The sequence below is a fragment of the Ursus americanus genome, chromosome 34 (genome assembly GCF_024610735.1).
Source record: "Ursus americanus isolate L20-20 chromosome 34, mUrsAme1.1.p, whole genome shotgun sequence".
Classification (NCBI taxonomy): domain Eukaryota; kingdom Metazoa; phylum Chordata; class Mammalia; order Carnivora; family Ursidae; genus Ursus; species Ursus americanus.
The window spans coordinates 19,726,974-19,743,051 of record NC_142160.1 but is presented as its reverse complement, the minus strand read 5'-3'; the positions used below and the strand labels follow the sequence as shown (position 1 = coordinate 19,743,051).

Sequence of the window (16,078 nt, the reverse complement as noted above, 5' to 3'; positions counted from 1 at the left end):
TCTTTTCTCTTAAATGTACGGCTTGTGAAATCATACATAAACTAAACGGCCTGGGAAGGGGGAACCCTGACTGGGGTCTGGGCCCTCATCCAGCTGCACCCCTCCCTCAGGACCGAAGGGACATGACACACTCCCTGCCTCTAGGCCCTGAACTGGGCACCAGGACCCTGCATTCCTGACCCTCACGCAGGGTTTACCCAAGTCTTTCTGGAGCCCCCCAAGGGTAGACCAAGGTGAGAGTTTGCGCATACCTGGACCTGAGGGCAGCCACTGGCATGACAACAAAGCTTTGAAGTGAGAGCTGGGGTATCTACTACAAGAGCACAGGTGAGGGCCCACGTGGTTCCAGCAATGAACTCCAAAGGCCCTGAGAATTTCAAATTCAATCCTGGCCTTTCAGATAATCATGAAAGTATATTTATTAACTGGAATTATAACTCTTAAATAATCAGACATATGGTATGAGGGCTTCCATTTGTACTCTTTCCCAGGCCCCACAAATGTTAGGGGTAGGACCAACAGGAAGCTAGCACGTCATTTTGTGGGAATCCCATCTTTTGAGATCACTTCTACACCAAACATTCCACTGCAGGGCATCAGAAAACCATGCGAGAATTTTTTCCCTTTAAAACCTTTGGTTTTTTACAGATCCAGGTATGATCCACAACAGGAACAAAAGTACTGATTTTATTTCTATGAACACTTTAAAAACATAAAACGTTAAAGAATTAAAAATAAAATTCAACGATTATGTTGTTTGCTAGGCTAGTCCATAGAGTAAGGATAAAATATCTGAATGCTAGAGACAGCCCTCTTCCCTTCTAGATTATTTGTGTCTGCTTTCCTTTTCCAGCCTCCAAACAGCCAGATTATAAAATTACTGCCTGTAATGCACTTGGTCAAACACAGGTGAAGGAAACAAGAGATTCAAACTCACGTCTGCTCACGATAGCCAGTGTACTCACCGCCACTTATTACTTCACTGCAGGAGTCTCACTTCTTACCAGAAGCGTCTAAGAATTTTTAGTTCTTGGCATAAAGAATTGTGCTTTCAAAAAACAAATACTAGACCAGAACACGAAAAGCAACTTGAGAATTCTACTTCCCCTGTAACTGTTGTATTTTCTGAGGCTGGCTTCCAGTATCAACTAGAAAGTTGGTAACTTTAACAAAGATTCTTGACGAAAAAAATACAAAGATTCTTGAAAGAGGACAATTTCGTCTGAACTGAAATGGGGCTATATTTACTGGGAGCAGCAACAGAAAACTTTTTTTAATCAGAGAAACCACCTGAAAAGCAAGGTGAGGGGGTTCAAACACCCACAAGTCCAACAATTGAACGTTTTAGCTTATAGTCCAGTTGTTTTGCTGATTCCTACAAAATACTACCTGAACACAAGTAAAAAGGCACACTCCACCATGGAGGCTGGGGGTCTGCAGAACGCTGTCACGGGCACTGCTGTCAGCGTTTGCTAAAGGTCCCAGGTTTGCATGGATTTGCACATCAGCCCAGGCAGCCTCCTGGGAAGACTGCCTTCAAGAGCTGTCCTCCAATCACCATAAACTAGTTCTATATGCACATTTTAAAAGAATTCAGGACTAACCAGAAGCTCAGAGAAATGAAGAGAAACCATCCATTAATATATTTTATTCTACTCAGAAGGCAGCACATCTCAGTTCCATACTTTAAAAGGAAAACAGCTGAGGGAAGGGACTGTATATCTAATGTTTACCTTGCACCCCCAAAGACCCAGTTCAGGCCGATTTGCCCTCCCGCTGCCAAATCAATACCTACCAACTTTGAATGTTTCATTTAGGCTGCATTGCTCAATTTTCAAGTTCATGTATCGACACCAACACGTTTCAAAGTCAGGAGCCATTAAAATAATAATTGGGGGTGAGTTGTCTACAGAAAATCAGGAAAATCGCTCCGCCTCAGAGGTTCAGAGGTGCCTTTTTAATATCTAAAGGTAAACATACACACTGACAGTTCTTCCTACCTAAACGACCCTCAATTATTTTAAAGACAATCAAGCAAATCATATATGGACTAGCATGTTCCACGGACTTCTGTCTTAATACAGTTATTAAAGCAACTCTTCTCCCTACAAACTAAACAGACGACATCCAACAAGGGACACTTTATATGTAATATTCTTCTTTCATTCCTCCTCAGGGAAGAAAAAGCGTCGACCCATAAGGAAGAACGGAGGGCGACCAAAGAAGGGGAGAGGAAGAAAAAAGGAAGAGGAGAAGGGAATTGAAAATGACAAGGGTGAGCAAACCCGTTCACAAGGGAGCATCTGGCACTGACAGGAGGAACTGAGGACAGAGTCTGCGGGATGGCGCTACCGTCTGGAGGGAGGGCACCAGTTTGAAAATGGGAGGAACTGAAGACAATCCTATTGGGAGTGGGGGAGTAACTTATCTAACCAAAGTATTATTCCTGGATGCCTTGCTCTTTAATTTTCTATTAGTCACAGTTTGCTCCATTTTCGCAAGGGCAAAAATGTCACCAACTTAGTTTAAAATTTCCTAAATAAGGACAGACTAGGTTACTCCCAGATTTTTATTATGAAAACAGGTTCCAGCCTAAGCACCCAATTCAGGAGCCTCCCTCCAACAAGCCCAATATGGTGTGGTTATAATCCCCAGGCCGAAACTGGGCCTGGGGCTGGGGCTGGGGCAAGGGTGTGGGACAACTCTGAGACCTTTCAGGTCCTGATCACTGTGGTAGGAACGCAAGTGATTATTTCAATTTTCTCCAAAGATTATTTTTGCAGGGCAGCCCAATAAACCCAATAATGCCCAGATTTACTAGAAAATTTTTTATTCATTTCCCCATGCACCAGAAAGTAAGCTAATAACATCCCACCGAGAGTGCTGTCGGGCCAAATCCCTCCACTGCCGCATGCGCTACCAGGATAAATCTCCCTTCACTTGCCATTCCACCATCCACTTTAGGGCAAGACCCTGGGGACTGCTCCAGATTACCCCTCCGCACACAGTGTCACAGGCACAAGCCCGAGTGGCCCAATCAGTGCCAAGAAAAGAACAAACTAAAAAAGATTAATTCACAGATGTTCATGCATTTCACATACACTGTGCCCCATGGTCCGTTGCTAGGGCAACAGGAGACCACCAGTGCGAGCTTTATTGGCTTTATGAAGTGCGTCTCGGGGACTATAGTCCGAGAAATGCTGCATAATAATAGTGTGGCTTTTCTGAAGCCTTGTTTTGTGCTTATCCACATTTAACCTTCCCGAGTATTATAAAGAGCCATCGTTATGCACAGCCTTCAAACCCTCCCACCACCACCAAACTGCCTCAACTTTCTATCTAGAAACATTAAAATGCATCTCCTGGGGGTCCATTTTGGGAAGATCCATGTGAAACTGCTCAACCAGTTCCACAAAGGAAAAAAAGACCTACAAGCATTTAAAGATCACTATATTAGTGCAGCTGACCACATCAACGATTTCTGAGAACAGAAGCTACTACCAAACCAAAACGTGCACATGCCCCTTACTTTCTGTGCATGGGGAGGAACCTGGCTTTTGAACATCACAGTCGGTTTTAACCAGAAGGAACAGGAGAACCAGCAAGCCTTACCGGGCCGAAGTCTCTTCCTATCTAGCAGAACTTTCTGTGATGATGGGAATGTTCCATACCTGCACTGGTGTGGCAGCCACGGATGGCTGCTGAGCACATGAAGTGTGGCTAGTGCAACGGAGAAATCAGTGTGTAAAATTTTATTTCATTTCAACAAATTTAAATTTAAAATGCTTCACATGGCCAGTGGCTACCGCATTCACGCAGTTTTAGAGGCTTACCGAGACAACTAGGCACGTTTTAAAAAGTTCACAAAATGCTGTCTCTTCGTGCTTTTAGTTTTTGCTTAATTAACACAAATATAACTCCAAGTAAATATACACAGAACAGTATTCACAACTGGCTGTCGCTCACTGTGCTGGCTCCAAACAGCCCCCCAGCGGTGGCCTAATCAGCCGGGTTCTTTGTCCAACAGGCCCAGGGACGAAGACTGACTTCCCCTCCTCCCCCACCCCACCCACCCCAACCCAGGGTGGGAGGTTAAAATCACAAATGTCACAACTCTCAGAGCAGTAGCACAGATCAAGTGTTAATCTAAAGGGAAGGGGTGGGTGAGGGGGAGAATACAGGCTGGCTGGGTGAGGGAGGATCTGGAATGAAGAGGAGAAAAATAAAGCCAGTGAATAGATCAATAGAAGCAACAGCTTACATTCAGATTCACAGGAGAAAGAACACACTGAGACAATCATTTCCTGGGAAAAGCTCAAGCCTAATGAGAATTTACTCTGCTCCTTTATGTGACAACCAGCCCTTTTGTGGCACGGGCTTCCTGACTGACAGGAACCCAGGGCCCCTTAATAGGATTTCCATATTATTTCCAACACCTGCCCAGAAGTTATTTGTTTACATTGAAGGAGGCAAGATTCTCAAATCAGACATCTGCTTCTAGTTCAGGCATATCTTAGGAAACCATCTAGAAAGCAGCTTTGTTACCATGGTGACATTTTTATTTTCCGCCTTTAGTTGGCTCAAAACATTAGCATTTCCAATTTTATTTTGTTGTTCAAAAGGCCAAATGTCGCTCAAGAAAACAGAAGTTTAAAGAAAGATAAATGAAGAGAATACTCAAAAATTTCTATAATTAAAATGACCATAAGAAATAAATAAAAATGAGAGGTGTTATTATATCGCCTACTGGCCTCTCTCATTGGGTGGCATCACTAACCTGTTTACCTCCCTCCTCCCCTCTCCTCCTCCCCTTATATCTGAATACTCAGCAACTTGAAAAGTACCAATTTTGAAAGACAGATTCAAGAATCCTGAGGGTGTGATACAATTAAATAATGAGTCCATTTCCATGAAAAAGAATTCCTCTTGCTCACCCTATCACCATCTTAGAAAGCTCACTTACAAGGACAATACTTAAGACATTTTAACTTCCACCCCACTGCAATTCAGTACAAGGGTGGGGGGGGATGTGAAGGACAGGAAAGCATAAGCTTTTCTTGAACATTTAGTGGTTGAGGAAGGGATGGAATATTCAACAGCCAGGGAAGAAAGGTAGATTATGTGGGAGGGGGTTCCGTACAAGTATATGTGGCTGTTTCGCGAGGGGCTGAAGCCCAACTACAGGCACTGGGGATCCCACGGGCGGGGGGTGCTTAATCACCAACTACGACTATCACAAATAAACAGAAATCTAAGTTACAATACTAGTGAGGGAAGCCCAAAATGTTTTTTATAGCACTGTAATTTACTACAGGCAGAAATAATTGGATTGGTTCTGAGCAGCGAATACAATAAAGTTAAAGTAACAGTACTTTGGGTCGATTTTTAGATTCAAAGTAAAACAACTAAGTATTCAACTCTAAGATTTAAAGTTTTGATCTGAAAGATCTAAGCAGCATTTAGTCTTGAAATATGATTTTATTACTTTCATTTAGTGGCAAGCTTATTTCAGAGAATCTAAAATGCTTGCAGGAAGTACTACTCAGCCCTCAGCACACTTCCTATCTAGTCCTCTTTCATGAGACCCAAACTGTGTTCAATCCTGTCCCAGAGCAGCTGTCATGGTAAAAATTAGATATGATTCCTCTTTACATCTGAAAATACAACCCTTAGTGATGGCCCCCAGGTGTAGGAAGCCTTTAACCTAAAAGATACATGAATTACTTCAAACCATCATAGAACAAAATATGTAAGTTGGATACAGGTAAATGGAAGGATTACCAGAGGGAATGATTCAAGAAAGCTTGAGAAGTGAGAGTATGCAGCTACCCCGGGTGATCTTATAATTTTGCCAGAGTAGGTTATGAGTTAAGTGTTACTGGAAGAATACAAAAAAAGATGGTGAACAATTCTTTGACTTCTTTTGGTAGAATTACCTACATTTTGAGAAACCAAGGCTTTTGAAATTAAAGTGCTAGTTAAAACGTTTCAATACGTCTTGGGCCCCTCTAAATTTTTTTTTTAAATGTTAGATATTAACCTTACCATGCAATAGTTTCCATGAAATATATGAAATAATTAAGAAATTTAGACACATTAAACACCAGGATGAAAATGTTTGTTTAATAAATAAGAGGGCTGGATCATGGAGGAATAGAAACCACCCCTGCCAAAAATCAGTTGGGGAAGGCAGACTCCACCACCAACCCACCCCTGTTAATTACTATTTGTTCTGCCTGGGTGATCGGTGGTGGAGGAGGGCACAGCAAACAAGCACCGTCTCCCCCAGTCACATCATTAATCCATTCATGCTTGCCACCTGAGGACCAGCTATGCCCTAAAGATATTTATTCATCTGTTCGACAAACAAACAATTACAACATATTTTCTGGAATTAGGGCACCTGTTACATTTCACACAGCTCACATGCCTAGAGGCAGGTATCAATTAATACTGAACAAATTACTGCATCATAAACCCACAGAACAAAAGTTCCTGGTTGTCCTTTGATAAGGTAACTCTAAATAGTAAAATACACATTAGAAACAAATACTTCTATAAATAACAAAAAAGCAACAATGATGCTGAAACATTTAATTTCGTTACCGTCTTATTTTGTAAAATTGAAAAGAGTTAAACATTGAATGCTTGAGAGGCATACATTAAAACATTAAACCATCCCCTTACCCTCAACCCCCCAAATGAAATACAATTACCACCGTGTTTATTTAGCTAATGGTATAACCAACTTTAATGATGAAACATACCCTATGGAATAAGATTTTTATTGTAAAATTCACTTGCAGGATGGAACTGAATTACTTAAGAAACCATCTAATTCCAAATGCCTGAAAAAATACCCAGCATTATACCTTTGAGATCCAGGGAAGTTAAACTGACTTGCCACTGACACACAGCTTACTAGAGGGAGCAAGGATTCCCAGCAGGGTCTGGATTTTCCTAATTCTATTATAATTCGCCTTCTTAGCTAATCCTAGATTTGTCTTCCTATACAGTTCCAACAAAAAAGATTAAGATTCTTGCCCTCAAGGAGCTAAAAATTTAATGGGAGAGAACTTTATTCTGTTGGGGCACAGGGCATCTATAGGACACAACCCACAAGGACACAGATATACTTGACATACTTAAAAAATTCTACTTAAAAATCTATTTTTAAAGGCCTGTCTTAAGCAATACTTATGTCTGGAAAGTGGAGCTGGACTTCAAATAAACATCACAGTCTGTGTTTGAAGGTTAAAGGATACAAAGGGAATTCTGTTTATCAATGATCAGCATCATTTCTAGATATTTTACTCCCTTGTTTATTAATAAATTTCATTAAACTGTTTATAGCCAACAATTACGTGCAAACTTAGGGATCATTCTTCTACCCATTTTCCCAGCATAAGAAAAAGACTTTTCCTGGCATGATTCAGCAGAAAGTATTCTTGCCACCACAAGGAAGCACAAAGAGACACCTAGAATATGGGCCATTCTACAGAAGGCTAGACCAGGTTCTTCTAACAAGTCAATGGCATATGAAAAATTTTCAAAGTGAAGGAAACACTTAAATTAAAAGAGACCTGAGAGATATTAAAATGAAATGGATCCTCTTTGGACCCCATTTCAGGCCAACCAATTATTGGAATTCATCAAAGATGTTTGCTTATAGGCTGGATATTAGAAGCTGTCAAATAATTACTTTTATTGAGTGTTTAAAGGCAGTATGTCTGTTATTGGGTGTCTATTTCTAGGCAAAAAAAAAAAAGGTCTATTATTTAAAGAGATGTGTTCATTTTACATCCTGAAGTACATAAAGGCAAATGCATGCTATCCGGGTTTGCTTTAAAATACTTCAGCAAAGAAATAAAGGAATAGATTAAAATGTGCCTCAAAATTGGTAACTCTTACACACTGATGTTAAGTATATGGAGGATCTTTGCACTAGTATTTCTACTTCTAAGTACATTTCAAATTTTTATTAATGAAGAATCAGACTGGATCACGCAAAAAGCTTTTCTTTGAGGGCAGTACTGGCTATGTGACCTTAGACAGGGCCTTAACACCTCCAAGCCCTTCTTCACATCTGAAAAGAGACTAGCATATGCCACCCACCTTCCCAGTTGAAATCTGAACTATGACTTACACATGCAAGCAGCGGGACTGAGTAGGAATCCACCTTATTTTTCCCCTAGGTCAGAGTGGATAAGATGCAATGTCCAAGTTACACTCCTGAATTAGCTTCTTTTCTCAGATTACTGATGACTGAGGGAAAAAACAGGACATAATGCAAGCCCGAAAACAGTTTAAGTTTGGTGGTGGTGTTTTTGCTTTATTTTTCAGTTTTCGTTTATACCCTTCTCCTTAGTGTTCTATAGATTTCATCTATTCCTCTTTTTAATCTAGTCTCCTCTTACTTTATGCCTTTGTCTTTCTATAACATGTCCTTTTAAAGTCTATAGTAATGAAAATCAATCCCACCCAGCTTTCTCCTGAAAGGTAAAATTACAAAATTCTTATTTTGAACAGGTGCATGTGGGGGTGGTTTAAAAACACAACCCCCTGGACCATTTGGTTATCCCCTCTCCCACTGCTCCCCCTCTTTCTTTCTCAAGTGGCTTCTTCTCCAACTTTCTCACACACAAGACATGCCAAAGGGTTAAACATAAAAGGCACACTCTTTTTGGACTGTTACTCCTTTCAGACAGGAAAAACAAAAACAAAAAAACACCAAATCACACAGGTCACACAAGATCCTGGAACAGAACCTTAACCATTAAGTCTTGATGTACAAAGCGAAGTGGCAAACGGAAGTAATCATTCTGTTAGTTCAGGCTAAAAACCCACTTTCACCTGTAACACCCAACTAATGAGATAAAAGTGCTTTCTTGGCCTGAATCACATACTTCAATTTTTACATAAAAACAGCCTTAGTCTAATTCTCTATTAATAAACATTTATTGCCAACAGGAAATAATTGGAGATGAGATGAAAAGCAACGTATGATGTTTTAGTCATCTGCACAGAATAAACACCAAATGCAGCTGAGGCAGAATGAACAGGCATTGTCTTAGATGTGACTAATGACCAGATTAGTAGGAAAACCCTTAAACAAAAACAAAGAATTCACACGGGGTGGGGGACACACAGTATGTACACTCATAGAAAAGCATTTAGCTTGAAAAACAGCCAAATCTAAATTTAGAAAAGTAAAGTGCACCATCCTTACTTACACTAGCAAAGATCACAAAAATTATCAAGTTCAGTACTGGCGGATTGTGTGAGAACAAACACGGCCTTTTAAGATGGTACACTGTTTCTGGAGATTAATCTGGCAGTGCACAAGTCGCTAAAAATGATCGTACTCTGATGATGCACATAGCACTTCGGGAAAGACTATCCAATGAAATAAGAAAAGCACCACCACTTTGTAGGAAAAAAAATGTACTTGTGCTCTATTTTACAAATAAAAAATGGCAAATCCTTCCCAGGTCTCACTCAAGGAGGTGACTGCATTTGGGATAAAAAACAGGACACATAACATACATTAAAAGGACTAATGAAATAATAAAGTATGCACAATAATATCAATTTGGGAGTGGCCACGGAGCTTATCAACAGTTGGTGACAGTGAATTTTGCTATTTCTATTGAAACTCGTCTTGATCTGGGTATCCGTTATTTGCTAGAAGGTATTAGAGATGTGTAGGCATTTGCGGTTAATAAGACTAATTTCTCAACCTCAAATTCCTAGCAAGTTTTGGGTACTTAGCCTTCATAGTTCTGAATCAATACCCTCCCATCAGCCACTCAGATGAGAAAGATAATGATATGAGGAATGTAATGACTTCTCTTCATGAACTGGTACCACCAGCAACTGGGCAGCTCCTGGCAGCACATGGAAATGTCTGCTCTGTCACCACTTTGAAGCCAACCAACTTTTACCCCTTTGCCACCAGGAGGCATGAGCACTGGAAGATTCCACCATCCCAGAAAATGCTTCCTTGGTTTCGCTTCTGTTGTTTCAAGGGATGAGAGAAATGGTACTAAACATTCCAGAAGATGGTGAGAAAGCCCCCAGTCAGGAGAGAGAGGTAGGAGCCTCATTTCGGGGGTCCTCTAGGGACAGCTAAATTTGGGCCTTCCAACCTACCACCAAGGACAAGAGTGGATCATGGCCCATGTTTCTGGGGCTTCGCTTTGGACACATGGAGTTACTAGATAGTCAAATGACGAGCAGACGCCCTAAACTCTTACCCTCAACAGCCCTAGAATACACACCGTTCTGGTTTCTCATCATCAAATAAACTTGATTCTTGGGCTCCCACAGTGCTTTCTCCTTTAGGTCCATATTTACATTCTCTAGCCTTGTTGAAAAACTTCAGATACAGGTCTGTAAATAAAAGGCTTAGGAATGAACTTGGCTCCTGGAGCTATAGAAAACAAGATCAATAAAGCCAATAGCATGTGGTTTAGTGGCCACAGAACTTCCTAGAAGAGAAAGGAAAAGGAAGAAAAAAGCCCAACACTTTAACAAGTGAATTTCTCTCATTTTACTTGACACCTAAAAAGGTAAAACACCTTAATTACCTGAATCTTTAGAGTAAGTTTAAATTACATTTTATGAGCTATTCTGAAATCTGCCCTGTTTAATAATCTGTAACGTCAAGAAAACATTTTAAAGTGTCTCTCACAATTAAACCCATCCACAACCTTGTATAAATCAAAATTTTGCTACCATATCAAAATGTTACACTGGGGCTGTATAACATTGCCCACATCCTCATTACATGCAACACTAATTACTACCAGCAGATTCAGAATTTTCTGCACATTAAAGGCTTTTAGAGGAGCTATAAAAAATTTCAGGCACCATTAATTTAAATTTGTATTGAAATTTCCTTTTGACAGATGGCCAAAAATTACTTATTATTTAGAGTACCAGAGCTGCCTGTTTGCACATTAGAAGAGGAAAGGGAAAAATTAAAAGCAAGAAGGAAATTTATGTCACGTTCATTACCTGTGAAATGTTAAGGAGCATTATCCTGCATGAATAAATTATTTCATACAAGCCTGACTCCAGCTGCAGGCAACTGGCACGCTCCGGCTGATAAAAACCATCTCAAGTCACACAGCAGACAATCATAAAAAGCCCCTCTTAACCAGGAGCCACTTAAGGGAGGATGAGGACGATCAATGGAACAAGCACCTAACCGCTTCTCTGAGCATCACAGAACACATTTACGAAAATTAGCAAACTTGTTTCACCTTGCAAAGCCACAGCACAGCCCCAAACCCGACACAACTTCAAATCTTGAGAACCGTACCCAACAGGAACATCTATTTATAGCTACCATTCCATAATAAATCAAGGCCAAATCATCCACCCCTATTTCCTCTTTGTTTTCCCCCTGGCTTCTAGCTACGTAGACACTCACTCCCAGACTCATCCTGAATGATTATAGATGATTTCAAAATACACCCTGGTCTGGCATAAGGGAATATAAAATGTAATTGACACAAAAGTGTGCACTGGAGTATAAATATTTTCACAGTCTTCTCAGAGTGGGGCTGGAGAAGAGGCTTTTGTTTAGTTCACTGGCCTGCCTAAAGGTATGTATTTATCATAAGAAGGCAGGGAATGTTTATATCGTTGGCCCCAGAATAACTAGACAGGCTTTCCAAGGGCTGCTATCAGCTAATTCTGGTCAGTTCATTTACTTACCACTTCCTAAGTACACATGTGTGGAACACTCATATCAAAATCGCTTCTTTTAATCTAGGTCCTGATATGCATATTACACAACAAAACACACAACTGTAAAAGCGTAATTAAATAAGTCAGTGTGTGCAGTTCCAATTGTAAATGTTGACATTTCTATAGGCGTACAGATGCCCTTTCAAATTATAAAGACTCTTGAAGGGTAAAATAGATACACTTAATTTTTATTTTCCATTATGTAAGGGTTTTGCAAAAAGGACAGAGAGTAAAGAGGCGTTCAAAGGGACAGCACAGGTGGTTCTAGGGGAAGATTTTAGTCTTCATACACATAACTTCATTAAAAACTACAAGAGATGTAACTGCCTATGCTCCAGAACAACTGTTGCAAAATACAAGGAAAGGACTTGACAGCATCTGGGCACTGGCCAATGCCTGAGAACGGCCTTGTCCTTTTAATCTTTACAAAATACAACACATACATGTAGGCAATTATGCATAACACACTGGCATATTTACATCGTGCCTGGCTCAAAAATGATCAAGCAATTTTCATGCCTTCCTCACTTCCTGCCGTGGTAGCCTGTTTTTCTCGTTTAGCTTACTCTATAAATTCAGGCATCCTCAGCACACCCCATTCTGGTGTTGCACAATCACATCCAAATAATTAGGCCCTAAATACTTTTCCTCTTTCCCTACAACTTGTCTGTAAAGAGATACAGAAGCAGATAAGAGAGATGCAAAACCTAAGGAGAATAACTTGCTATACTGGAAAACAAGATGTTGTTAAATAAATAAATATCTTTCTGGCAGAGAAGAATGCTTTTATACATTTTGTTAGGGCGTCTTGTAGGATAGAACTGTTTTCTAAAATGAGACTAATGTATATTTCTTATAAATCAATTTATTTACTTTTCATTATTATTTATCTTATAGCCAAAGCCCAACTGAAAAAAAAGTAGTTATTCTTCCTCACATAGCAAGACATAATAAAAGAAGCAACGTGAGCCAGATCTTCCATAGTTCCATCCTGGGCTACAAATCCAATTGTGATAGAAAAATGAGACCAATATTTTCAAAAATCTCAACCACACGACTGAAAGTAATCAAAAATACAGTTAACCACGGTTTGGTAAAGCCCACCAAATCATTCTGTGAATCTCCAAGAATCCATAACCAGATTTATTCACATCATTTAGAGACCTTTAAGCCATTCATTCATCTGTGAATTGGAGTCCTACCTTGATGGAGTCTCTGTCTGTAGGCCAAACAGCAACAGCACAGGTGGTGGGAAGAAGGAGAAAGAAAGTACCAGTTAGTTTACATAAAATCATACATTTATCAAACTTCATCTCTGTTAAATAATAAATGGCACAGATGTCATCTTTGCAGTAAAGTTAATTATTAATACTATTCAACCAGATCCACAAAGCACCAATCTACTCTGACACAAATTCAGAAACCAAAGCTGGCTAATTCAGATTATTTATACTCCTTATCGACTTGTCCACTTAAGAAAGTGTTCACCGTCATGCTTCAGCTCTGGATCATAGCATTAATGTAAGTGGATGAGAAATACCACAGTGTTTCCAACATCAGAGATGGGAAATTTATGTTTATGTGATAAAAATCATTTACCCAAGATTATAATTCATGGTAATGACACTGAAACAGGAGTAGATATGAGGTTGTAATTATAACCACACCCTTCTAACCAATGAACCACCCATGTGCTAACTAAATTCCCACAAAGGAATGCTGGGAGAGACTTCTTCATTTGCTTTTCTGCCACTAACTAATAAAAAGTATTAGTAAGCACCATACAAACATACGGTCACACCAAAATATCTCTGAACCATTCATATACTTTAATGGAGGGAGGAAACCAATCTAGAAGGAGCACAACTGTCCTTTAAATCAATTATTCGCATAACAATTGTGTTGGTCTTATAGGAAGAAATGAGTTAATTTCATGCTTGTAGACAGCCTGTGTGAGAGAGGTAGTTAAACCAACAGATTTCATTAATTTGGGCTGTACTTTCTCAATTACTAAGACTACTAAAATTGTTTTCTTACCTGAGAGATTTTTACTGCACCATATAGGCTGATCTGATTTATAAATAATAATTGACTCTGTCAAATTATCAAGTGAGTCTTTATCAGTAAGTCCTTCCCCAAAATAGAATAGGTCAAAATTAGCTATTAAGGCCACTCACTATTTCAAACACAGAGCACTGTGGGATTTCATTACCGATTCAGACTTGGGGAACATAGGAGGTGGGTAGCAAGGGGTCAAAGGCAGTAACCAGGAACCAGGACCCCTTGCCTTTGGGGACTGCATTCACTGTTGCAAACCACTAGGGGATCATTTGGAAAAAGATTGCTTCCAATCATTCATTTACCTTCCAGCAGAAATCCTCTGTGTAGTCACTGGGAAAATTAAATCCAGAGACAGAATAAACAACAGTATCTGGAACCCACACTCAGTGGTGGGCAGGTAACAGCAGGCTGACATCTTGAGGGAATCACTCACCTCTTTGGTGATCATTGTCATGGTGCTTCTTCTCATCTTTAATTGGAAGGTGGGACTGGCCTCCCAGGGCGCTGGAGAGGGCCAGAAGGCTGGCACTGCTCCCGATGGGTGGAATGGCAGGGGGCTGAAGTCCCGAAGGGTGTGGGGTCAGAGGCACCGGCAGACCATGTCCATGTGATAAATGCTGGGCCTGGAGTTGTTGCTGCTGTGAGGAATGAGACAAAGATATTGAACTTGTTCCCTATATCCACACCCCCCTGCAAAAAAGAAAAGAGGTGCAAAAGGATCATGGAAAACCCAACACCCACGAGGGAGAGATTTAGCCTTCATATACAAATTTTTTAGAAAGGGAGGGAGGGAGATGTAGAGTGGAGAAATGCTCTTTTTTCCTTAGATTTGGGGGTTTCGCACCGTACTGTAAGGAACTTAATTTTTAAATAGTGAAATTAGCTAAGTACCTTTTAATAGCTGAAACTCAGATTTCTTCAACAAAATGTCTGTATTTTGTTCTACCAAACATACGGCCTTGCTATCGTACATTTCTAATCAAAACATATACGTGACTGTTAAAGCAGTTATGTTGAACAAAAAAAGCAGAAAATTGAAAAAATTAGTGTTAAACAGTTCTCCCAGAACCGCTGCACAGCATGCAGCGAGAGTTAATTTGAAAGAGAAAACCTGAATTAACAACCCAGAAAAGGAAACTGGTTGCAACCACCGTTTTAAGCCCTTTAAGTGTCCTCAGCGGTACTTGAGCAAATTACTAAAGAAAATCTAATGTAGCAAGGCTGGGGTCCTCCTGTAGGCTTGCTCAATAATGCTGAAATAATTGGGCACTCTGTGCACGTTTAGTGATGCTCGAATGGAAAGCTAGAGGCCTGCCCTCGCACTCTTCTCCAGCGGCCGCCTCTGTGTTGTGACAGGTTTATCTGAGTGGGACTGTGATGCATGCACCGGTAACCGTGCTGACAAGAGTTTAAAGTCATTTTCCCCAGCACACTGGCGACACATGGAGAAAGCCCTCGAGAGGCTGCAACGGGAGTGCCGGACCTCAGCAGAGGCCACATCACGCTCAGCAACAGCAACTGCTCTGGGCAGGCCTTGCTGCCTCCTCGCAGTGGGGAGGGGAGGGGGAGAGGACGGGAGGACTCCAAGTTAAACGCGTCCCTCCACAGGCACCCCCTTCCCCTGGAGACCCTGCTTCATGGTGCTCCAGGAGAACAAGCGCTGAGGAAGTCTCAGACTAACTTTTGTACTGATTACGTTTTAATTAATGCCTCCAAGTAAATCACTTGTCAGATCGATCCTATGACAGCCCAATAGTCTTCTAGAATCTTTCCAAGTAGGACTGTGTATGCTGTTCCCCTTCACTGATAAAAAGGATCTTGAAATGCCTTTTTTTTTAATAAATACTTCAAAGAAAAAAGTGCATTATTTTTTCTCCTCCCCAATTCACTTTTATTTCCTTCCTCTTTCCCTCTACCCATCTTCCTGTGTCTGACTATAAAAGTCAAAGTATAGCACTAATTAGCTCTTTTCTCCAATTGACCTGCAACTATTTTCTGGCTACATGCACTTAAAATATAGTCAATAAAGTACTAACGCTTTTTTTTTTTTTAAGTACTAACACTTTTAAAAAAGCAAGTTTACATATATAAAATCGAAAAATCGGAGCAGTGATTCGGATATTCCACCAACCCACGCCCACGCTACAGTCCTGCAAAGCACTACCTAACTAGATAGTTCGACACGGTGTATTTCTCCTTTTGAGTAGCCAAGATCATGTTCGTAATTCTTTACATACTGTAACTTAGCTGTTACCAGAAA

At 40.4% G+C, this 16,078-nt stretch overlaps 1 protein-coding gene across 10 annotated transcripts in view; it reads right to left on the bottom strand.

Moving 5' to 3' along the window:
• The window catches only part of TLE4 (TLE family member 4, transcriptional corepressor), a 139,894-nt gene that overhangs the window by 54,056 nt on the left and 69,760 nt on the right, over positions 1-16,078 (bottom strand). For 6 of the 10 annotated variants that reach the window (XM_045781038.2, XM_045781046.2, XM_045781042.2 and 3 more), the window contains 2 exons: positions 14,252-14,456; positions 12,960-12,976 (listed from right to left, as the gene is read on the bottom strand). In XM_045781038.2, the coding sequence (XP_045636994.1) occupies positions 12,960-12,976; positions 14,252-14,456 (222 nt within the window). The remainder of the gene's footprint in view (positions 1-12,959; positions 12,977-14,251; positions 14,457-16,078) is intronic. The other 4 variants (XM_045781039.2, XM_045781043.2, XM_045781045.2 and 1 more) reach the window with 1 other exon arrangement.